Source organism: Heliangelus exortis, chromosome 31 (genome assembly GCF_036169615.1).
Source record: "Heliangelus exortis chromosome 31, bHelExo1.hap1, whole genome shotgun sequence".
NCBI classification, from domain to species: Eukaryota; Metazoa; Chordata; class Aves; order Apodiformes; family Trochilidae; genus Heliangelus; species Heliangelus exortis.
The window spans coordinates 514,535-538,929 of record NC_092452.1 but is presented as its reverse complement, the minus strand read 5'-3'; the positions used below and the strand labels follow the sequence as shown (position 1 = coordinate 538,929).

At 44.6% G+C, this 24,395-nt stretch overlaps 1 protein-coding gene and 2 long non-coding RNA genes across 8 annotated transcripts in view; 2 read left to right on the top strand and 1 right to left on the bottom strand.

Annotated features, from left to right (window-relative positions):
* Positions 1-90: 90 nt before the first annotated feature.
* LARP4 (La ribonucleoprotein 4) lies at positions 91-24,134 on the bottom strand. Of its 6 annotated transcripts, none has more exons than XM_071729509.1 (17): positions 23,977-24,134; positions 18,710-18,873; positions 18,371-18,518; positions 17,583-17,741; positions 17,168-17,243; positions 14,484-14,620; positions 14,286-14,389; positions 13,354-13,464; positions 12,935-12,988; positions 12,130-12,339; positions 11,561-11,664; positions 8,071-8,304; positions 7,229-7,277; positions 6,884-7,042; positions 6,591-6,712; positions 6,130-6,298; positions 91-5,189 (listed from the first exon to the last, which is right to left on the bottom strand). In XM_071729509.1, exons 2-17 carry the CDS (start codon positions 18,713-18,715, stop codon positions 4,854-4,856), a joined length of 2,178 nt encoding a protein of 725 aa, XP_071585610.1. In that variant the 5' UTR covers positions 18,716-18,873; positions 23,977-24,134; the 3' UTR covers positions 91-4,853. The 6 variants fall into 6 exon arrangements, with proteins under 6 accessions (XP_071585610.1, XP_071585612.1, XP_071585608.1 ...); XM_071729511.1 differs by lacking the exon at positions 23,977-24,134 and adding an exon at positions 21,035-21,526; XM_071729507.1 differs by lacking the exon at positions 18,710-18,873.
* On the top strand, positions 5,101-6,345 carry LOC139789080 (uncharacterized). The gene is made up of 2 exons (XR_011723025.1): positions 5,101-5,220; positions 5,952-6,345. It is a non-coding gene; the product is annotated as an uncharacterized lncRNA (long non-coding RNA).
* Positions 24,135-24,222: 88 nt separating the features above from the next.
* LOC139789079 (uncharacterized) overlaps positions 24,223-24,395 on the top strand; it is a 4,548-nt gene continuing 4,375 nt past the window's right edge. Inside the window, exon 1 of the long non-coding RNA XR_011723024.1 lies at positions 24,223-24,395. This exon is cut by the window's right edge and continues 523 nt beyond it. This is a non-coding gene — a long non-coding RNA (uncharacterized lncRNA).

Sequence of the window (24,395 nt, the reverse complement as noted above, 5' to 3'; positions counted from 1 at the left end):
GAGACCCTTTCAACAGCACAATAGGAATTAAGAGTCCGACTTTAGGGTTTTTTTGTGGGGTATAGTTTTTGGTTTGGGTTAGGTTTGGGGTTTTTTTTGTCTTTTAAATCAGCTTTATTTTTCTAACTGTTATTTCAATTTCCCATAGCACCTTGGCAATGTCAAAAACAAATACAAATACATGTATTATCATTTTAACATTTAAAGCATAAACCTACTTTACACAAATTTTGTTTTGGACAGTTTTGACAACAGGAATATATCAGAACAGACAAAATATAGAAGCCAGATAGGTTGCTTTTTTCTCCTTTCACTGAAGCCCTACCACTTTGAAGAGAGATCATAAATGCCAAGGGGAAGCTGGATTCATCCGGGAGGAACAAGATGTCTGAATTAACTTGAGCTCAATATATTATCTGAGTATTTTGTATTCTATAAAAATTAGAACAAAACCCATTTATGCACAGTCTGTTTACATTTGAAGTTGCATTTTTGGAAACTGTATTCATAACTGAAGCTCCATAAAAATAAACCTCTGGTTCTTAAATATAAAATTTTAAAGTTGTTACAGGTTAGTTTGCAGATGGATTTTTTTTTTTTTTTTCAGAAATAAGTTGCTTTAACTCCATTTCAAGTCCTCCCAACTGTACATTAAAAACAGACTCAATTAACCTCTTGAAGTGCCTACACTAAAGGCACTTAAGAGAAGAGCCAACTAAAATGCTACAACAAACCAAAATTATGTACCATCCTAAAGGAAGCTCAGACTCTATGTAATATATACACACAAAGACCATGATAAATCATTCAGATTAATGGCAACAATCTTATGTTTCAGAAGGAAATATCAAAATTAGAAACAAAAATTCTATTGCATATCTGTAGTAATCAAGGATTTACAAAAAAACTTATCAGAAGCAATTTCCCCCCGAAGTGCATTTCTGTTGCATCGTCTGTAATACAATGGTGCATTTTACAAATTTAAAATATCATCTGTACATACCAGATATTTTACCCCAGGTGAACAGTCACTTGGGTAACAGTAAAAATAGCAGACATTTTCAAGACAATTAAGCTGATATTGACAAAGTAGTAAGGCCATAGCTATTTAACTACAGTAAAGCATCGATTAAGTCACTTATTTGCTACTGATCTGCCACAGTATCATCTTTCTCTTCTGGTTAATAGAGTGGGTTACTCTTTTTTTTTTTTTTTTTTTTTTTTTTTCTTTTCTTTTTTTTTTTTTTTTTTTCTTTTTAACCTACTGCTAAAACTGCACCATCATACTGTGCCAGGCGTTTTTTTTTAAAAAAAAAAAAAAAAACAAGATAGCAGGAATGTAAGATACTATTAAACTAACTTAATTTTAGAAATCAAAAGAAAAAAAAAACAACTTCTTGTACTTTTAATTTTACTATCTCATGCAAAGAATTACTTCTCTTTTCACTCCCCAGAAGTACAAGAGAGTGGCCCAATCTTTTCCATGCACAATAATTTGGAAAAGAACTTAAACTGGGGAAGTATACTTCTGTAGCTAACAAAAAAAAAAACAAAAAAAAACAAACAAACAAAAAAAATCAATTCTGAAAACAAGTCACAGTTCGTAAAACTGAAAGTTACATGTGATTTGCACCTTCTGGTGTCAAATATCAGCAGAGTAGGGAAGTCTGTCTGTACATCATGTGGTGAGCTACCAAAAAAAGGAACCACGGAGAACTCTTTGTCACTTCAAGTGCACACTGAACAAGGGACAGTTTCACCTCTGCTGATAAAACAACTCAAATGAGATCAGTGAGCCAATACCAGCAGGCAGGCTGGCTCCCCAACGATTGCTTTGTCCCAGTTTCCCCCAGTACCAGCAAACTGGGGGGGTGGAGACACAATCGTTTGCCTGAGTCCATCACGGGGATGAGAATGTAGCAGCTAGCCTGGTAGTTATAGGTTTGCCATGCAATACAAGTACTGCAGGAGAACTTGCACACAAAACTATGGTTTTTCACAGCCTTTATATTTATACTTGGTTATTTTCCCCCTCCCCCCCCCCCCCGCCACACACACAAAAGAGAAAAAGAAAAGAGAGAAAAAAGAAAAAAAAAAAAAAAACCAAAACACAAAAAAACACAAACCCCACGGTTATAAATGGCAGTGGGGGAAAAGGGAGAAGGGAAATGCTAAAGTTAAATCCTTGCATGGAGGTATTAAATAAATAATTCTGAGCGCCCTAATCTGATACAAGTTTGAATATGCTGGAAAAAGCCAACAGTTTTACAGACTTATTTGCATACACTGTACAAGAGCCATAATCTGCTGCTGGAAAATGCACACCCAGGGCATAAAAAGCATCCTTTCCACCAAGTTTTCCCAGTCACCTTACAAGAAAAAATTGAACTGCAGTTATTATTTTTTTTTTTTTTGGTTTTTTCCACATCTAATAAATGAAGTTACATTTCACAACTGTTAACATTTTCAGCACTACAAGGTTACTCTATGCACTGCACGCAGATGCCTGCGTGGGTCAGAACCAACAGCTGCCTTCACCTCCAGGCCAAGGAGCAACATCTGCACAAGCATTTTCCCAAAAAACTTCACCTGAACAGCAAACAGCTCACGGCAGCTCTTGGCATCCCAACACTTCCTCAACTTTGCAAGGCCAGTGCACATCTACCCTAAATACCTGTGACTATCATACAGATTTTTTTTTTCCCAGTTTAACTGCAGTAACTGCTTATAACCTTTACAATTATTAAAAGTTAACTTTGAATCCACTTCATTTCAGAACTTTAATACTTAACTCTCTATCATTCCAACAAACGTAGCATTAACAAGACAAATGGAGAAGGTTTCTGTAAGCATCCTTAAACTGTAGATGTGATCAACAATTTTTTTACCAAATTAGAAAAAAAAAAAACCTCCCAAACCCAGTACAGGTAGTTTAAAAGTGAATAATGATTTTGGTGTTGTTTTTTTTTTTTTATATATATATATATGTATATATATAACATGCGTAGAAATGAACAGTTAACTGCATAAATACATCATACCATGTTATGAATCAAATCAAAGCAATTGCCAAGCTGAATAATAAGTTAGAGAAATGACAACTCTGGCTTTATATATATATTTATAAAAATAGATATGAGTGTTCTCAAAGCAGTTGATAGAGAATGCCTACTGAGTCAGAAGTCGCCACGGGTTATCTGGCTAAGAAATCAGAAAATGAAGATTTTCACAGTTATTTTAACCTCCACTTACATTCATTCTAATGGCAACACTAGCATATATTACTAAGATGTTTATGGTTTATATCACAATTGCATTTTCCAGTGTTCACAACTTTAAATTTGTACACTTGCTATTCACTAAAAAAAAAAAAAAAAAAAAAAATTAAAAAACCAAAAATGGTGTGATTCTTACTGCTGGAAGCTACTTTTCCCTACCACTTTATACAGAACTTTGAACCCTGGCATGCTGATTTTGGCAGATTAATGCACTGAATTTTTCCTATTTCAATCATTATGGTAATCACCTTTAAACTTAACCACTTACTACACCATAGTGTTGCAAATTTAGTCAGCATACAGCTAGGCAAGATGCTACCTTTCAAGTAACTTCTCAGAACACGAGGGCTTTAACTCTTTACCTCTAGTTCCACTTAAACAGTTAAAAAAAAGTCAGTTGCTACTACATCAGCTGTAAACAGTGAGTTCCCAGCAGATACAAACCCTGATTCCTCCTATACAGCATCCAACACCCTACTCCAGAACACAAAGATAGGTCAGTATACAGAAAACCTAGCCAAGCCTCTGATTTGCTAGCCATTCAGTAGCCCTGGTGGGCCATGGCAGAACTCCCTGCCCAGAGCTCCCACCTGCAAGGCAGAATTCCACATCTGCCACTGGAATTCCAGGCTCTTTACTTGTCAAGCTATCATCATGTACTGTGTAGACACTCATCAATCCAATACTGGGCCTGCCTCAGGCAAAAATGCCAAAATAAATGCACAGAAGTCTGTAATAAAGAGTTTAGAGAAAGTAACAAGCAAGATTAAAAACAAAAGCTAAGAAGTCGCCCTCGAAAGGAGGCAAAGAAAAAGAGCAAATTAAAAATCCTGACGTGCTCCAGTCTGCCTCTACTTGCATCTAGAAGACAAGTTTTGCTCTCTGCATGCTCTACGATCCAGTATCCTGCAAAAGTTCAGTTTAGTTTAAAAAGCTCTCTGAATGAATCATTAGTAAGGTCAAGAGACTACACTTCAAGCTGGAAACACAAAGTTTACTACAGTAGTACATTCAGTTTTCATCATCAGTGACTAAGTCATGACAACAGTATCTGGCTGCACTCATTCCACTCACACACTGACCCAGCACCTCAGCTGCAGATGAGCTCTGCAGTGCAAGGCCATCAATGGCTGACACATCATCCGACAAGCCAAATGTTAAATAGGTTAAAAAAAGTTCTAATTTTACAGAAATGCTCATTTTTCAAAAATAATATTCTCTTATCCTTTTCCTCCTATACTGAGGGACAGGTTAATTTGTCAATTCATATTCTTTCACTTTGTCAAAATGCTAGTTTTCACAACCCCAAAACTGATTTCAAGCAGGAAACCCTCTGCAAATTAAAAACAAAAATACAAAAATTATAATCTCTATATTTATATCGATTGGAATCCTCCAGCATTTGCGAAATCACTTTTGAGAGATGAATTTTGGGACCCTCCACAATTCCTCCACACAAGCCATGCTCCAGTTCAGTATTCCCCTTCAAGAGTATACTTCTTTCTCACAGTCTCCTTTGCTGCTCATTAGTCCACAGCTCTAATTAAATAAAGAGAATAATTGGCTGGACAAGTGTTACTTTGGTGACCGGGGTGGCACATACTGCTCCTTGCCGACGCGTCGAGGCGCTCCCTGAGGCGATGATCTGCGTCCAAACTGGCGCCTCTGTTCCCTGATTTTCCCAGCAGCTCCCCTGGGAGGCCCATTGCCTCGGAACCCAGAATAATCCTTCATTCGACCTTCAACCTTTTCGTGAGCCTTCTCTGGAGCCTTCTCAGCTGGGCCGTTCTCTTCAGTTTTGGCAGGAGGAACGATGTTGGTGCGATGCTCCCGAAGAGGCTGCACGGGAACGGGAGGAGGCTCCTTTGGGGGTTTCTGGCAAACTTCAGCGTAACTTAACTTGCGTGGCTCCTTTGGGACCAAGGAGAAGAGCTAGGTTTAGGTTTTGGGGTCTGGGTCTAGGGTCTAGGGTCTAGGGTCTAGGGTCTAGGGTCTAGGGTCTAGGGTCTAGGGTCTAGGGTCTAGGGTCTAGGGTCTAGGGTCTAGGGTCTAGGGTCTAGGGTCTAGGGTCTAGGGTCTAGGGTCTAGGGTCTAGGGTCTAGGGTCTAGGGTCTAGGGTCTAGGGTCTAGGGTCTAGGGTCTAAGGTCTAGGGTCTAGGGTCTAAGGTCTAAGGTCTAAGGTCTAAGGTCTAAGGTCTAAGGTCTAAGGTCTAAGGTCTAAGGTCTAAGGTCTAAGGTCTAAGGTCTAAGGTCTAAGGTCTAAGGTCTAAGGTCTAAGGTCTAAGGTCTAAGGTCTAAGGTCTAAGGTCTAAGGTCTAGGTTTAGGTCTAGGTTTAGGTCTAGGTTTAGGTCTAGGTTTAGGTCTAGGTTTAGGTCTAGGTTTAGGTCTAGGTTTAGGTCTAGGTTTAGGTCTAGGTTTAGGTCTAGGTTTAGGTCTAGGTTTAGGTCTAGGTTTAGGTCTAGGTTTAGGTCTAGGTTTAGGTCTAGGTTTAGGTCTAGGTTTAGGTCTAGGTTTAGGTCTAGGTTTAGGTCTAGGTTTAGGTCTAGGTCTAGGTCTAGGTTTAGGTCTAGGTTTAGGTCTAGGTTTAGGTCTAGGTTTAGGTCTAGGTTTAGGTCTAGGTTTAGGTCTAGGTTTAGGTCTAGGTCTAGGTTTAGGTCTAGGTTTAGGTCTAGGTCTACAGCCCTGAATAACCACACCCTGCTCTTCCAGCCCACCCCAGGCACAGCAGCAAGAAGTCGTGCAGCGAGCGGTTACCCCAAAGCTGCAGCAAACTGCAGCAGAGGAGGTCCCAGGTGCTGCAGCAGAACATGCAAGAAGAATCTCCCCCACACCTCCTGCTCGGGGCCTTACCTGCAGCGACAAAGCAGGAGCTGCACTTGCATTAGCAGGGGGTGAAGTGGTGTTTGTCCTTGGTGGCTTTGCAGCACTGACAGGAGAGACAGATGCTGGCGGGGAAGCATGGCTTGTAACATCTTTCTGAGCAGACACCTCTTCTGGTTTGCTGTCTGGCTGAACTGTGCTGTTAAAGCAAGAATAATTTAACATGAAAAGCTGCACACACGGAAATTCACGTGTGAGAAAGCATTTTCTTCCTTTGAAGTCACAACTGAGCTTTATTTGCAGAACAGGATGGAACAGCCATTTACCACCATGATTTGGTTTTTTCCATTTTTTCCACCAGCTAGAGAAGCTGCCCACCAGAGAGAGAAGAAACAACAAAAACTACTGCCACATTGCCAGACACCAGCCAGCTAGAGTCTTTGCTAAAACGTAAGAATTTTAAGATTTTTCAATTGAAGCAATCTGCATACCTTGACACCACAGCTTCAGTCTGACTTGGTGAACTCACACTTGTCACAGGCTGCTGGACAGTGCTGGGTGTCTGTTCTTCCTGAGCAGGAGCTGGACAGCTGGGCAGCAAGTCTTTGCTTTCCTGCACAAAGTTGCAAAATACATAAAGATCACACCTTTGCTTAAATTCTTCCCCAACACATCACATCAAGACACCTGAGAAATCACCTTTAAACTTAGCACACAATAGTGTTGCAAATTTAGTCATTTCCAAAAGCTACTCAGGTCCTTATCAAGAGAGCAGAGCTAATACCTTTTCTTTGCAGACTCCTTTAACAATATCAGACATCCTGCTCTCCAGCACAGACTCTCCTGGTATTTTTGCTGTGCTGCCAGGCAAAGGTGGGAAATTTGATGCTAGCAAGTCAAACTTTGGTGTCTGGGTCTTTGTTTCTGCTGAAGGCTGAGGTCTCTAGAAAAGGAAAATATCCATTAACAGAGCCATAACACCTAGCCTTAAAATCACTGAGAGAGTGTCAGGGAATTTCCTGGAAACACTAAATCAGGGAATTTAAGGAGAATGCCATTCCTTCAATAAATGCAAAGCCAACACATTGCACTTTGTGCAGCTCCTCACAAGAGGGGAAGTGGAACTTACTGAAACTCGCTCATCTTCTCGTCTCCTCCGACCTCTGAAAACATTCCTCCTTTAAAGGAAAAAAAAAAAAAGTGAGTAAGTCCATTCATCTGGCTGAAGTGCACACTCATCTGCACAAAGGGGAGCCTGTGGCAGGGGATTTACAGCAGCCTGCTGATGGTTCTCAAGATACAGTTCTGGGATGTTCTCCATCTTCAGGAGGAGTCAAAGCTCTGACACTCTTGGAACAGAGCCAAAACAGGCAACAATTTCTCTTTTCTCTCCCCCTAGAGGGACTTAGGGCACTATCTGAACAGACACAGTGACAATTAGACTGCAAGGTTATAGAGTAAGTATCCTGTAATTCTATAGTAATAAACTTAATTCATGCAATTTCTCACATATCTGCCTCAGTCACCTTTTTAAGTGTCTAAATCCTGAATAAACAGACAAAAGGTAAAACCAGTGGATCTTACAATGTTTAGGAGCAACAAATTCCCCAGCTGATGATTTTATTATTTGCAGTGACAGAAACACGAAACTTTCCTTCAACAACCCTTTCATTTCTAGAGACAAATCTGGCAGTTATTCTGAAATAAGGCACCTCACTACCCTACTGCAAGGCATTTGTCAGAATAACTAATAGTTGTACAGTCAGGCAGGCAGCACTGATACTCCCAGGCAAGTATTTATCACGCCTGGTTTATTTAAATGTCAGTTTTCTCCTGGTCAGTCTTCACAGAGATATTTATTGTGCCAGTGGTTGATGATCCTTGGCTTGCACGAGTCATTTCAACCTCCAGCAGCCTGACCCAACTGCACTCTTGTGTTACAGCAAAAAAGCAGCACAGGCAGCTCTTTACCTGCCCCTGCCAATGCCATAATCTCCATTCTGCTCCATCTGTGCCGTGGGAGAATCCTTCTGGGAATAACCTTGGTCTTGGTGCCCAGTTAACGTGCTGTTATGTCGCTCCATAAGAAAATTCCTGGAGTTGGTTCTGTTCAGTGGTCCCTCCCCCATGGGCAGGGGACTGATGGCAGCTGGACCCTCCACAGAGTGTTCTGAGCTGGCAGAGGATCGGAAGTGAGGCTTCACACTGCAGGACACAGAGCAGCAGCTGTGTCACCCAGAGGTTAAAGAACAAAACACAAAACAAGCACCAACTGCACTTCGTTTGTAGCCAACAAGAAAGGAAAAAGGTCTAAGTAATGCAGCTCCATAGGAGAAGTTGTTTCCTACACACATTTGTCAGGAACAAAGGAATTGTTCTTCCTTACCTCCACCTACTCCTTTTCTCACAGTTTTCCTGCAGCTTCCTCTCCTGTCAAGTGTTGCGATTTGAAGAAAACATGGAGATCACAGCGCAACAGCCACCAAGGCAGGGGAGGAACCACCACCCCTCTCTGAAATCTAACCAGCCAACAAAAAAACCCAAACCTAGAGGGGTGGAAGAGCCAGAAGAAGCCAAAGAAGGATTCTTCAGTTTTCTGGGCCTGCAGCACAGGCACAGGGTACTGGAAAATGATCTGGAGAGCTCAGCCAAGCCTGAGGAACAAACTGATCTGGCCACACGTGGAAAAACTGAACTGAAACAAGAGGCCATGAGTACATGATGACTAAACAGGCTGAAGAGAACAGGGAGGATAAGGCTAGGGTAGCTGAGACCCCTTCTCAAGAGAATGAAAAGCCAGGATCCAAGTCTCATTGTTCCTGTTATCAAACACCCACAACACTGCCTCTGCAGTTCACAATATTCCAGACATTTCATCCCATTATCACACACACGGAATCACAGAATCATCCGGGCTGGAAAGGACTTCTGAGATCACCAAGTCCAACCCTTGATCCACTCTCCCCGTGGTTCCCAGACCATGGCACTCAGTGCCACATCCAACCTCTTCTTAAAAACCTCCAGGGATGGGTAATCCACCCCCTCCCTGGGCAGCCCATTCCAATGTCTGATCACCCTCCTAATATCCAACCTAAACCTCCCCTGGCAGAGCTTAAGACCTCTTATCTTACTGGTAGCTGCTTGGGAGAAGAGACCAACCCCCACCTGGCTACAACCTCCTTTCAGGGAGTTGTAGATTAGTTGGTTCAGGTAGTTGTGCTGTTCATTATTCATCATTAAAGCTGCACTTCCTTTGAATAAAAAAAGACATGCCTTGTGCCTCCAAAGAGGTAGTTTCCTTCCAGCTTCTACCAATTAGACTTGTTCCCTCCTGGCCTGGCAAGTTTAAGGTGGGAGGAAAAGATTTTGAGCTGTCAAAAATGATCTGCTTTACCCAAGACCTTTTAAGTTACCTTTTAGATGGCTGGATAGAAAAATATTGATTTAACCAATATTAGCACTGAGGATTCTCTGTTACAAAGACCTTATCTTCCTTTCCCACAAGGATGATGCAACAAATCAGGGCAAAATAAATATGATGGGTTTAAACAAATGTTTAGCTACAGAGAAAAAATCCAATACTTAACTATTAACTGCCTGTAGGACAAAAGAAATCAAGGTTAAGGAGCCAGGACAGAAACCCAAAAGCAGATGGATTAACCTCTCTACACAAACCCCTCTGCAATTCACTGAACAGAGATTAATTCACACTTCACAGCATTAAGAAGCATTAAGAACTAGTTTTAAGGCCCTGATAAGGTTAAAAGTTTTCTAGCAGCAAAAAAACATTGGGAGGAGGGTAGGTTAACAAAATTCTTCCATTTTGTTCAATCCATTCTTCAAACAGAAGATTCTCCAAGCCATCATTCAGCCCTCAGATCTCATAATCTTACCCGTCATTGAGAAGGCCACAGCCTTGTCTGGGCAGAAGAGCAAAGCAGAAAAGACAAAGAAAAATAAGGAAGAGAACCAAAATATAATAAAAGAAAAAAGAAAAAAGGAGAGGTGAGGGGAAAGAGAAAAAAAAAAGGAGGAAAAGCATGAGGTGCAGGCTGCCCAGACAATCAGCTGTTGGACCTGTTCTCTCTTAGCGCGATACTTGATCATCACTGGGCCAAACCTTCTAGGCTGGGCCTCCTGGTTACCTTGGCAGCCTCCTGTTTGCAAAGCAACCCTGCTAAGTGTACCTCAGGTCTGCTTCCAAAATATGAGGATTTATTGCCACAAAACCAAAGATCTGGACTAGCACAACGGCTGAGCAAGGTTGGCAGGAAAGATAAGACAACCAAGACAGAAGAACAGAACCTGCAGACGTTTGACCCTGAAGCTGTGACTTCACCATGACTGATGTTTTACATCTGAAAGTCTTAACGTACCCAGAAGAGGTTTCAAAGCTTCAGGATTAAACAGATGTGATCTGTAAGGCAGCACTGAACATGTGGGTGTTTCAAGATGTTAGTGCTTGAGTACATACAATTCTTGAACAGTTTCAGCATCCACCTGTACCTCTGACAGGGCCCATGTGTGAGAGTTTTACAGGCTTTAAGTTTGGGCACAAAACCCCACTCTTAATAAAAAGATCTTAGGTGGGAGCTGAGCATCTGTGACTCAACCAACCACACCACCTTCCAAGTAGAGTCATACTACCAGCTTCACAGCTTGTCTTAAAATTCTGCTGAGTCACCACAGACCAAATTCCAAAGTTCAGCTTCTGTCAACAGCCAGCAACCTTATCTGCACCACAACCCACTTCTGGTACCAGCAGCTGTCAACCAATTTCTCAAAGAGCATAAAAAGCAATTCCCATGCCACCAGCCCATATGCTGAATACAGCAAAAGAGCTGGCAAATAAAACAATTTCCACCCACACAAACAGATTACTACTCCATTGTATTCACAGAGGACTGATCTAGCAAGTATAAAGCTGTTTCCTCCCCCCCCTTCCCAGTGTTTATATCTTGAATCCTTACAGTTAACAGCAAAGATGGGGATAAAGCAAATAAATTACAGTAACAGACTCAGCATCAAGCACTTCCAGCACAGAGCAGTCAGAGCATGCAACTCTCAGCTGCATAAACTGAATGGTTCTCTGCAAGACTAATCACACAACAGGAAAAGCTTCACAGTTGTACTGCAGGAGTTTATAATCTGTCTATAACAAACAGAATTACAAGTATTACCTTAAGAGGAAGTTATTTATTTCTCTGCAGAAATTCCTCTGAGGTTTTTAAAGGAGTTACCATTGTTCCCTCCAGCACACACGTCCATTATTTTAGGATCTGAAGCTGCCACCTTGATTTTAATTTCATCAATCATGTTGAGAAACCTCATGCATATTTGATAACCAAAATAAGTAACCCAGCCCCAGCAGACAGCACTGCATTTTACAAGTGCAAGGAACTCTTCAGGAGCTCAGGACTGTCGAGTTCTCAGAGAGAAGAAACTGAGAGAGCTCTCTTACCGATTTCTATGGAATGGGCGACCTATACTCAGAGAAGCAGCATTTGTTTTATATGATCCTGGTGTGTTAAAGCCATTCACAAATCCACCATTAGGAAAGGGGGCCTGCAACAGACAGAACAGTCTCAGTGGCTGAACTGAAAAAAAGAAAAACGTTTGCAGTTTCATGAGATCAGCTTCAGCAGTCATTCATCTGCTCTGTTTGTCCTTTTACACCAGGCTACCCTACCCAGTTGTGCTGTAAACTCCCTACTAAAGCAAAACCCCCACCAGGTTATCAGGCTGCACATCCACTTCAGCACTAGAGCCCTCCCATTCCTGGAAGAGCTACAAAGCTCCTCCAGTACCACTAACCCCTGGCTCACAGAATTCCACACCAAAACTTCTTGAAATAAATGGCAGCCAACAGTGAAACACAGAGCCTGGCATTCCCAGGGCCACGCCAGAACACAGGGTGTCACAGCCTAGAAAACCCACAGCTGAGAAGCCCACTAACCCTGTTATTTGTTAACCAAATTCTGACTGCTGGTTTGGTCTGAGTTCCCCTGGCTGTCAGCAGCTCTCACTCACCAGTGGTGTTTCAAAGTAAGGTGCAGGATTTGGAGACCACGTTTGAGGCACAATGCTGTAAATAGAGTACTGCTGAGGACTATATACAGGCTGCATAAAGAGTGGGGAGGCAAACTGTGCTTGTGTTTGGACTGGCTGAGGATAGACACTGGAATCCACTACCCGGTAACCATTCTTTGCAAAAAATGTGTTGATGGCTTTTATCCTTGCCTGCAAGATACCAAATCACACCACACAGGTCAGCTGGGAGAAAAGGCACAGAACAGGAAATCTTCCTACTGAACTGGTACCAGAAGAGATGTGAGGAGGAAGCATGTTGATTACTGCTTGCAAATGAGAACTCTCAAATCCAATCCAGAGGGAAGGACACACGTGGTGCTGCTTCAGCTCAGGAATGTCAGGTTTAACCTAAACTCTGCTTCCTACTGCAGTCACCACACAGGTTCTCCACTTTTGACAGTTCCTCTCACAGTACATCTTGCTTCCACCTTCACTGTAAGAGCAGCTAAGTCAAGCTAGAGACTCAAGATGGCAAGAGTCCCTTCTCCTGAGTTCTGCAGACCCAGATTCCAGGGAAAGTGGAGAGGGGAAGACAAAACAGGGATGTATTTCACACCTCAAGGGAGGAACCAGCAGCCACTGAACTTTTCAAAGCTACCCATGACCTTGTTCTGCTAACAGCACTCAGAGCAAAGGTTACAAACCATCCCACTGCTAACTCCCCACCACACAAATAGAAATAAAGAAATCACTGATTGATCTATGAATCAATTCAAACAGAAAAACTCATATAAAGCAGCCTTACCATTACTGGCTTGCCCTGAAAGGTTTTCACTTCTTCCCTTAAATATTTGAATGCCTGCAGATACAAAAAAGATTAAACGTTAGAATATCTTGATAAAAACTGTACTTTTCAAAGGGTATTGCATGATTTAATATTAAGGAGTAGCAATATAACAGCTTCCCTTTTATCTCAGCTAAATTCATTAACACTTCAGATTTACCATTCCAGATGTCTGGAGAGCAGAGGCAAGAGGCAGACAAGGGAATTGGAACCCCAGAGCCTCTCAGGAATTAGAACATTCCAATAACCTCTTAAAATAAAAAGGCCATCAGCAAGTAAATGCTTCTTTTTAGTGCACAAGGCACATATGTCATTTTCTTGAGCAAGGGAAGCAGCAGTAACAGAACTGAGATGTCATTAACAGCTGGAGGCAGCCTCACCTGTTGTGCATCTGTATCCGACTGGAATGTAACGTACCAGTTGTTGTTGTGAGCAAACTCACAGCTTATCACTTTGGGGCAGTTTTCATTTTTAAACAGAGCCTTAACCTCCTAGAGGAGAGAAAACATCAGGCAGTTACAGGGGACCTTGCTCTGAGCTGTAAACTGAACGTTATCAACAGCAACTGATACTCCAGCTCCTCAGCTGCCATTTTCCCTGCACCAGAGCCCAAATTCCCCTCTGCCTGGTTCTGAACCCAGAAACACCAGCCCAGTGTTCAGTATTTTGACTGAAAAATAAAAAGCAGCAAGCCCAGCTGGCAAGGAAATCAAAACCAGTGTAGAGCTAGTGAACTGCTACAGGGAAGAGGCAGAAAAGCACAGCTTTAGTTCAGGAGAGTCATCTTGACAAGAATGATTTTAACAAATGTTTCTAAATTAAGGCAACTCGACAGCTTTGCAATAATCAGATTTCCAAGAGAGAGCAAAGCAGCTGTTCAACATTTGCATTAAAAGAATTAAAAATGCAAGTAGACAAACACCCCATGTTGAAACTTGAAAAAAAAAAAACCTAAATCATTCCATTAGCCAAATATCAGTAGGAATTTTATTATCCTCCCTTCTCTGAACATAAGGAGCTCAGCTCACACTGGGTCACAATAAATGAGAAATGTCTAGTAACATTTCTTGCTGCCAAAACAACTGTCTGACTTCAAGAAAAGTTACTGCTGGGACAAAAATTCAGCCTAAATTCCAAGGTATGCCCTGGACTGATTTTCGGATCTGAAAGAGACCAGCTCAAGCTTCCTTGCAGGAAAGCCTGGCCAGTTCCATTTCTGATGGGAAAAAAGTTTACTTAAGAGCATTTTAATACTGGGATGGGATAACAATGACAAGGTTTTGCTGTGGCTTTTTTGCCATATAATATTTACCTCTATAGGTGTTGTTTCAGGGATCTCACGGAGAATGATAATACAACGTTTGTGGTTTGGTCTGACTTTCTCCCCCCTCTCATCCACTTGTACCATAGGAGAAGCTAAAATTAAAATATAAAAAGTTAGCTTAGTCTTGGACATCGTGCACAGAAGGATTCTTTGTTCTACTTATAGGCCCCAAACAGCCAAACTTACATCTCAAAACTTCAAGAATAAGGTCCATGTCAGTCGTCAGCTTCTTAATGCCTTCCATGTTGGCAATTGTCCATATTGGAACAAACTGATCACTGTCCATTTGAGACATCAGGTAGAGATCCTTTGAAAGGTTCTCACTGCAACAACAAAAGTTCACTATTTTATAAAAATCCTGAATTTTACTTACACCTTACAGGCTTAAATATTCACCATTCACAGCTAATGCTAGACAAACTTTCTGGTCCTCAACCTTTCTGGTCCTCAACCTTTCTGGTCCTCAACCTTTCTGGTCCTCAACCTTTCTGGTCCTCAACCTTTCTGGTCCTCAACCTTTCTGGTCCTCAACCTTTCTGGTCCTCAACCTTTCTGGTCCTCAACCTTTCTGGTCCTCAAACTTTCTGGTCCTCAAACTTTCTGGTCCTCAAACTTTCTGGTCCTCAAACTTTCTGGTCCTCAAACTTTCTGGTCCTCAAACTTTCTGGTCCTCAAACTTTCTGGTCCTCAAACTTTCTGGTCCTCAAACTTTCTGGTCCTCAAACTTTCTGGTCCTCAAACTTTCTGGTCCTCAAACTTTCTGGTCCTCAAACTTTCTGGTCCTCAAACTTTCTGGTCCTCAAACTTTCTGGTCCTCAAACTTTCTGGTCCTCAAACTTTCTGGTCCTCAAACTTTCTGGTCCTCAAACTTTCTGGTCCTCAAACTTTCTGGTCCTCAAACTTTCTGGTCCTCAAACTTTCTGGTCCTCAAACTTTCTGGTCCTCAAACTTTCTGGTCCTCAAACTTTCTGGTCCTCAAACTTTCTGGTCCTCAAACTTTCTGGTCCTCAAACTTTCTGGTCCTCAAACTTTCTGGTCCTCAAACTTTCTGGTCCTCAAACTTTCTGGTCCTCAAACTTTCTGGTCCTCAAACTTTCTGGTCCTCAAACTTTCTGGTCCTCAAACTTTCTGGTCCTCAAACTTTCTGGTCCTCAAACTTTCTGGTCCTCAAACTTTCTGGTCCTCAAACTTTCTGGTCCTCAAACTTTCTGGTCCTCAAACTTTCTGGTCCTCAAACTTTCTGGTCCTCAAACTTTCTGGTCCTCAAACTTTCTGGTCCTCAAACTTTCTGGTCCTCAAACTTTCTGGTCCTCAAACTTTCTGGTCCTCAAACTTTCTGGTCCTCAAACTTTCTGGTCCTCAAACTTTCTGGTCCTCAAACTTTCTGGTCCTCAAACTTTCTGGTCCTCAAACTTTCTGGTCCTCAAACTTTCTGGTCCTCAAACTTTCTGGTCCTCAAACTTTCTGGTCCTCAAACTTTCTGGTCCTCAAACTTTCTGGTCCTCAAACTTTCTGGTCCTCAAACTTTCTGGTCCTCAAACTTTCTGGTCCTCAAACTTTCTGGTCCTCAAACTTTCTGGTCCTCAAACTTTCTGGTCCTCAAACTTTCTGGTCCTCAAACTTTCTGGTCCTCAAACTTTCTGGTCCTCAAACTTTCTGGTCCTCAAACTTTCTGGTCCTCAAACTTTCTGGTCCTCAAACTTTCTGGTCCTCAAACTTTCTGGTCCTCAAACTTTCTGGTCCTCAAACTTTCTGGTCCTCAAACTTTCTGGTCCTCAAACTTTCTGGTCCTCAAACTTTCTGGTCCTCAAACTTTCTGGTCCTCAAACTTTCTGGTCCTCAAACTTTCTGGTCCTCAAACTTTCTGGTCCTCAAACTTTCTGGTCCTCAAACTTTCTGGTCCTCAAACTTTCTGGTCCTCAAACTTTCTGGTCCTCAAACTTTCTGGTCCTCAAACTTTCTGGTCCTCAAACTTTCTGGTCCTCAAACTTTCTGGTCCTCAAACTTTCTGGTCCTCAAACTTTCTGGTCCTCAAACTTTCTGGTCCTCAAACTTTCTGGTCCTCAAACTTTCTGGTCCTCAAACTTTCTGGTCCTCAAACTTTCTGGTCCTCAAACTTTCTGGTCCTCAAACTTTCTGGTCCTCAAACTTTCTGGTCCTCAAACTTTCTGGTCCTCAAACTTTCTGGTCCTCAAACTTTCTGGTCCTCAAACTTTCTGGTCCTCAAACTTTCTGGTCCTCAAACTTTCTGGTCCTCAAACTTTCTGGTCCTCAAACTTTCTGGTCCTCAAACTTTCTGGTCCTCAAACTTTCTGGTCCTCAAACTTTCTGGTCCTCAAACTTTCTGGTCCTCAAACTTTCTGGTCCTCAAACTTTCTGGTCCTCAAACTTTCTGGTCCTCAAACTTTCTGGTACTCAAACTTTCTGGTACTCAAACTTTCTGGTACTCAAACTTTCTGGTCCTCAAACTTTCTGGTACTCAAACTTTCTGGTACTCAAACTTTCTGGTACTCAAACTTTCTCTCCTGGAAAAAATCCTAGCAGATCAACAAAAAACAGAATAACTAAACTAAAAAACATAATGGAAGTTACAGGGCTCTATATGTTAACTTGCAAAAAGGAACCTGCCAGAAACAATACACAGCTAAATCATCAACATCTCACAGCTGTGAGGCACAGACAGGACTGGAACAGCTGAAAGGTACCAGGGGGTTGTGCAGCATTTTAGCAAATCTTGTTTCACATCACAACCAGCTCACTCCCTCACATTTCACATTTCTAGGGTGACTACAGCACATATCAAGCCAAAAAAGGGAAAAACTGGTCAACAATTTTAATAAAGGGTCTGTACAAAGTTTTATTTACTGTACCGTGAGAAGCAGAATTCAAGTTGCTTTTTCAAACATTCTCTGATGTCTTCTGTGGACACAGTGGAGCTGCCTTCACCTGAAAGTTACCACAAGCACCATCAGATCTGTTTCACAGGAAGAGTACAAGGCAAGAAGTCATGCCATGGCACAACAAAAAGAATGAATCCTGGGTAAGACCAAGAGGAAAAGGTCATGAGACACACTGAAAAACCACCCTGCTACACCTCTCAAAACAACTCAGATCTTGCTGTTTTCACCTCCCTGGCCAAGTGCCATGGCTGGCTTGGATCTTCTTGAATACACTTTGAATGGAACATTTCAAAGCTCCTACTCAGGATTTACAAGTCACACCAGAAGTGCAGCAGACTTTGAAGGGTTACAGATACTGACAGTGGTGTCTGACTTGAGCACTCACCAGACACTTCATAGATTTGGTATCCAAGATCTTCAGTTGCTAAGACAATCCCATTTGCAGATGCTTCATCAACTCCTGTGCCATTTCTTGGGGCTTCACAAGATGGGGAATACATCACTTCATATTGCTTGCAGCTTTCCTCTGAAATCTCTATGTTACCTGGCAAAACAAGACCCCATCAACACAAAACCCTAAGAAAAACTTCTGAATATTTTCTATCTCAAAAATTTTGGCTACCAGCCTTACAACAAACACTCGAGAACCTCAGGGGTGAGTTTTGGCTTTGTAACAACTCCAAGCCAAATCCGAAGAGTTAAACTATTGGAATATTTAGTTCTGGATGACAGGACTGTGAGTGATGCTCAGAACAGAGCAGGGCACAAGCTACAAGGAGCTGACCACAGATGCTTTGCAGCCTCTACTCCTGCCCAAAGGAGCAGCACTTGGTGATCTGAGATCTTGTTGTAGGTGGCCCTCAGATCTTATCTTCCCGTTCACAGGGTCAAGCAGACACTAAAGTGCAGCCATGGTGAACCAGGCAGGTCCCAAATCCATTTTTACACATTTAGCACCTCCTGCCCCTCTGAGCGCGTTACTTGGTCATCACCGGGCCCCTGCTGCAGCTCTCAGTCCTGGCACAGCTCTGACACCTCCTCGAACCCCCTACCCAAAGCTCACCCCTCAGCCAACCATCCCCAGACGATTGTTTCCTCAAGGGTAACAACCTCAGGAGCAAGAGGTTGTTCTCACTGCTGACCTCCCTGGCAAGGGGGGGTTGTGCCTCTCACCCTCGGTCTGAGCCCCTTGGGCAGCCGCCGTTTCTTGCCACGAGTGCTCGGTGCCATTTGTGGGTGGCACAGCCTCACCACTCCCTTGGGGTACCTCTTGCCACACTTTGGCGTTGGGGTTCAAGCCAGCACCCTTCGATGTCACCTGCTGGAGAGACCAGAACACTTCAGTTAGCAAAGGGGTGCTGCAGCAATCGAGCCAGACAATACAGGTGAATTTAATGATTCGCTAGAGAGTTCCACATCTCAAGGGTCTAACCCACTAATTCAGCACCTATGTGATTGTTCATTAATCAAAACAGGAAAATCCTTGGTGTTTTCCAAGTACTTCATTTCTACCTCCATTAGAAGTGTTGCCTTCAACCTCTCTTTATTGACATCCGACAACAGCAGCAGAGGGAGCAGCTAGCAGGCAAGGACTCTGGGAACTCACAAGCTTACTGGCATATTGCTCCAGCCCCCTTTCACCAGAAAGGGAAATTTTCCCTCCTCCAGACCCCTTCCTAGAAAGGAAGGTAGAAAAACATATTTCAAGGAGAAGAAACTCACGACTTTGATTTCCCCATGACTTTTATCTACATCTCATCCACATCAGTGCACACTCATCATTTCCTTTAACCTGTAACTGAGGATGTTAAAAGTTTCCAAAGTGCCAAGACAAACAGACACACCACGACAGCCTGCTGGGAAAGGGGGGGAACAGGTTCAACTCACTTTGACACTGGGCAACAAGGACCATAATTAATGAGAGTAAACAATGAGGCAGACGAGGGGAAGGTGCTGGATCCCAGTCTGGAACCTGGCAAAAATAAACACAGCACCATTTGTTTGTACAGCCAAAGATGGTGCCCCTCAAGGTCCCTTTATGAGAGCTACTCAGAAACTCAAAAACATTTGGGTATGGAGTCCTGGAAGAGAAGCAGCAGAGAGGACAACCATCATCATGGCTTTTGCTCCACCAGGCTTAATCTAACTCCTTCCACACAGACAAGAAAAGCACACTTCCAAAGACTTCTCCCAACACCCTATGAGCAACACAGAGAGTTTCCTCTTAACAGTTTCCTTCAGACATTGAACAAGAGTCCACTTCACTCACACCATTTGCTTGAATTTAACAGGCAAAAGTCACTAATCCCAGCTCGTGCCTCACAAATAAGGAAATTTGATTTTGAGAGGCCAGCCTCCTGGATTCTGAAGTTGAGGAGTAGTTTACTACCAGGCCTCAAACATTTTCTCAAAAGGATAAGGAAGGAGTTGCAATAGCCTAAGAGATAATTCCTCTGCCAAGGTCACACCTAGTTCAAAAGCTACAAGGAAAAGCCCAAATTCAGTAACAAAAAGCCCCCAGACACTGGAGAGGTTCAACACAATCATGAGAAAAAGCAAACCAAAAATCACTGTTCTACAAGGCCCTCTTTGGGCTTCAAAATCCCCCCCATGCAACTGGTGGGATCCACACAGCAATGGAGCTTTGCCCCCTTTGTTCATCTTAACAGAAAAATGTAGCTGGAAACAGAAAGAAGAACTAGAAACAGTTCACAGGACACATGTCCACTTTCCTTCTTAGTTTTCTGAGCAGTTGTTCTCCAACAAAACCACCTTAAGAGAAAAACCCAGGCACTTGCTGCACCCCCAAACTCTCCCTGTTAATAGAGTTGAGGTTCAAAACTCCAAACTCAGCTGCTGATCACTCCTCTGCCACTGCCTGGACCACCAGCTCCAGAACTGCAACCCATCAGATCTCATTTCCTTTAGTTTACTTTTCATCACCACAAAAAAAAAAAAAAAAAAAAAGGACAGGTTCAGGAGATGATTATTTTATAATAATAAAAAAAAAAAAAAAAGGACAGGTTCAGGAGATGATTATTTTATAATAATAAAAAAAAAAAAAAAGGACAGGTTCAGGAGATGATTATTTTATAATAATAATAAAAAAAAAAAGGACAGGTTCAGGAGATGATTATTTTATAATAATAATAATAAAAAAAAAAGGACAGGTTCAGGAGATGATTATTTTATAATAATAAACACTGCCTCACTACTTTGCATCTTTGAGGTCAGCTTTAACTGAAGCTGGAAGTAATTTTTTCAGGGCTAATGGTGATAAAGTGAAACTGAAACACTCGAGGGAAATTCCTGCACTTCTGGAAGCAGTCAGAAGGAAAAAGGAACTCTGAGCATGGCTGATGATGTAACTCACTGCACCAAGTACCAGAAGTCAGAAACCACAGGGCCAAGAGAAAAGCACCAAGAAACTCCAGAGATGGGGCTGATAAAGCAATGAGTGGACCCACTAATGCAAGGGCTGAAATACACACCTGAACCAGAGCGTGGGCTCCTTCCTCTTTGTTCCAGGAACACTCAGTGACAAGTAATGCAACTCTGCAAACCCAGCCCTCATCTCATGCCTCCTAAGAGCAAGACACCTCAGAGGGGATAAAAAGTCTCTGATTTACAGAAGCTTTTTAAAAATCCAGTGTGCCCTGCTTCTGGCAAGCAGCTCTTCCAAAGAGGAGGCCAAAATACAAATTCTTGCTTATTTAACTGAGGCTAACAAATAGTGAGCCCACTTGATTGGCTGCAGAACACTCCACCCAGCTGCTATCAGGAACTTTCATGCTGAGGTTAAAGCTTTACAGAGTTACAAAGGTTAGGAACACTCACTGGTAGCCACAAGCTGACAAAGCTGTCTTCCTCAGCAGAGCTTCCCTCCAGCTCGTGTTACTTTCAGCAAATATGGATCAAAGATTTCCCTCCAGCAATCCCTCAAAATTGATCATTGAAACATCTTTCAGAGGGCCCTATTTTAATAACAATATTAATTTAATAATAATTCCAATTATCCCGCAACCAAAACCTTCAGAGGTTGTGACAGACTTCCCAGAGCAGAGGGACCCTCTAGAAAGGAATCCAAGTGAAAAAAATCTAGAAGAGAATTTAATAAAACCTATGAGGTGAGAAACCAAACATTTTCCAGAAGTGAAAATGCAAGCAGAGGGGAAAAAAAAACTGAAGGTCAGCAAACCTATGGAGGTTGGCAAAGAGAAGCCTTGTGCTGGCTGGGGGATGTGACAGGGAGGGAAAGCTGCAGCAGACTCAAACCCAGGGCAGCAAAGTTACCTGTGACCTCCACAGAGCTCACCCAGGCTTGTGAAACAAACCAAAGCAGCAAAAAAAGCAGATGGCAAACCCAAAGCACCACACAGAACCCCTCTGGATCTGACTGCAGGGTATCACCTAACAGCAGCTCCGTGTCCCGACTGTTCCAGGGAACTCTTAAAACACAAATTAACTTCAGTGGTCACCAGAGGGTCACTTCCAGTGGATGCAGCATTTCTTTCTTTCATCAGCCAGGACCAGCACCCCAGAAGCAGGGGGGGATCCCCTCCATCCCTGGGGGATGGCAACACCCACAGCTGTGCTGCAGGAAGATGGCAACACCCTCACCTGTGTCAGGTGTCCATCCCCCAGGGACAACCTGGGGAGTTTGTCACCTGGAAAGCAGCAGGAAGCCTGACCTGCTGAGAGAGGGCAGCAACACCCTCTGCTTCACACACTCCTGATTTAATAGCTAGAAAATATTGCTGGCACCAACCAGGGCAGTGTTTCACCCAGGTGAAATGCATAAATTTTTCCCAATATATTGAATTAGTGACACGTCCCCCACTGAGCAAAACCCAAAGCAGGCACAGCCAGCTGTCAGCAATTACATTTTTTCCACAATGCATTTAATAATATTCCCAATGCACCTTTGTTATTGCCTGGTAACAGCATGATGGTCCTGCCTGCAAGTGAAAAACAAGACCTACCCCAAAGAGTAACACATGAAAACCAGCACCAGGCTCACACCATTCCCTCCCTGCAGGTTTCTGCAGCTAAAAGATATTAAAGGAAAACAGAATTCCACAGAATCAGTTCACAATAACCACCACATGCTCACTCCAGTGAAGTCTAAAATAAAACACAGACAGCTCAAGCAAGTCAGCTCATCCTCCTGAAAGCTCCAGGACTTCTGACACAACCTGGTTCTGGACCTGATTTTTCAGGCAAACCCCAAGGATCCTGAGGTAAAGGCTGCTCCCTGCTTCCCAGCATCCAGAACACCTGGTCAAGAGCTCCAGTTCCCTGTCCTGGCAGTAAAAAGGGACCTTTGGGAGGTCCAGACAGTCCTCAGGAGCACAAAACTCAACATTATTGATGCTTTTTGAATGGAGAGGACAGAAACTGACCCACAGCACTATCAGTGGGAGGAAGGAGCTCAGACAATGCCACCGAATCCAGCCAGGTTTTTGGTTTAAAGGGACTCCCTGAACCCCCAGACATTCCCTGAACCCCCAGACATTCCCTGAACCCCCAGACATGTGCTGCTGGATCCCAGGATCCTCGGAGCAGCCCAAGTCCCATCCACAGCCCAACTGCTCCCGGTGCAGAACCCACTCAGAGGGCCCAACCCCATCCCACAGGCTCAGCTCCTCTCTCCCTCTCTCAGCCTGGGTCACCGGGCAGTTCCTCTTCGAGTTAAACACTGAAAAAACAAATTCTTCAGACCCATCACTCCATGTCGACGACATCTTCCCTCCCAGCACAAATTCAGTATCACTCAGCTCAAAACCGAGGCAGCTGGTTTGAGAAAGGGGCAGCGTTTCCCGAACCTTTTTAAGTAGAGGTTTTTAACTGCAGAAAACGCTGGTGTCGGTGTGAAAGCCCCCGGCACCAGCCCTGCACTGAGCTCACCGCTGCTGCTGCCCCCACTCAGCCCCTGCTTAACCCGGGGCAGCTCTCGGCTTTCCGCACGTTTTCGGACAAAACTTACAATAAAGTTTACGGCCGCCGCGCGGTTCCCTGGGTTTGCCCCGCAACGGCTGAAACCGCTTTACCGAATCCCGTGAAACGCCGAGAACAGGGGAAACACCGCCCGGGGCAGCGGCTGCCGACCCCGGCCCGGGCCCCGTCCGCCTCCCCCCCCCTTCCCCCGGGTCACCTCCACGCCTGGGGACGGAGAGACCGCGCTCGCAGCCGGGCTCCTTCCCCTCCGTCTGCCGCCACAACCCCCTCCCCGGTCCCTTCCACCCCAGGGATTTTATTACCGCGTTCAACGCGGCCGCCTCGCACGGACCGCGCCGCCGCTCCCAGCGCGCCCGGGCCCATCCCAAGGCGGCGGCGCTGGGCCCCGCGGGGCTGCCCCGTGCTCCCGGGACGCTCCGCTGCTCCCCACCGCCCACCCCTCGACCCCCTTCGATCCGCGGGGAGCCCCCCCGAGTCCCTCCCGCCGCCCACCGGGGCCGCCGCGGCGGCTCCGAGCGCCCCAGGGCCCGCGCCGCGCGTAACCTTCACGGCAGGCCGCGGCGCGGCGGCTCCCCCGGAAGGTCACGGCGGTGCCTTTCACCCCCCGCGCCGAGGCCCCGGCACCGGCGGAACCTTCCAGAGCTCCCGCTTCCCCCTCCCCTCGCTCCCCACACCGCCCGCCGGGCCCGCGGCCGCCGCCACCGCCGCCCCCGGATTTGCTGTGTCAGCCCCGTCCCCTCCCCCTCAGCGCGGAGCGGAGCGGCGTGCGCGGCCTCCCCGCCACATGGCCCGGGCCCCGCGGCCGCCCCGCCGCGCCTCACCTCCACGAAGAGCAGCATCCTGCCGCCCGCGCCCAGGCCGCCGGGCCCGCGATCCCCACCGCGCTCCCCGGTGCCCGGCGGCGGCCGCTCCAGCGCCAGCGATGAGGACACTCGGGCTCCGCCTCCGCTGCTGCTGCTGCCGCCAGGCCCGGCCCCCTCCCTCCGCCGCTCCGCCGCCTCTTCCGGAGCACCCCGAGAGTTTCCGGGGCAGGGGAGGGTCCGGACCGGCCCAGTCCCCTCGGTCCCGCTCCACCAGAGGGCGCGGCGGCTGCGGTGGAAGAAGCGGCGCTGCCCGCGGGCGGGAGGGAGGAATTTGCGGGGGTTTTGGGGCAGTTTGGGGTTGGGTTTTTTTTTCAATAACCCCAAATATTGTTTATTTCAGTTGTAACGAAATCCAGGCGGATTCTCCCCGTCCCGGT

What these genes read in the sequence shown, in the direction of transcription:
- LARP4 (XM_071729507.1), bottom strand. An exon ending in TATTCTTGAAGTTTTGAGAT is followed by an intron (nt 14,390 to 14,483) that starts GTAAGTTTGGCT and finishes TTTTAATTTTAG; the next exon opens with CTTCTCCTATGGTACAAGTG. An exon ending in TATGGCATTGGCAGGGGCAG is followed by an intron (nt 7,278 to 8,070) that starts GTAAAGAGCTGC and finishes TTTCCTTTAAAG; the next exon opens with GAGGAATGTTTTCAGAGGTC.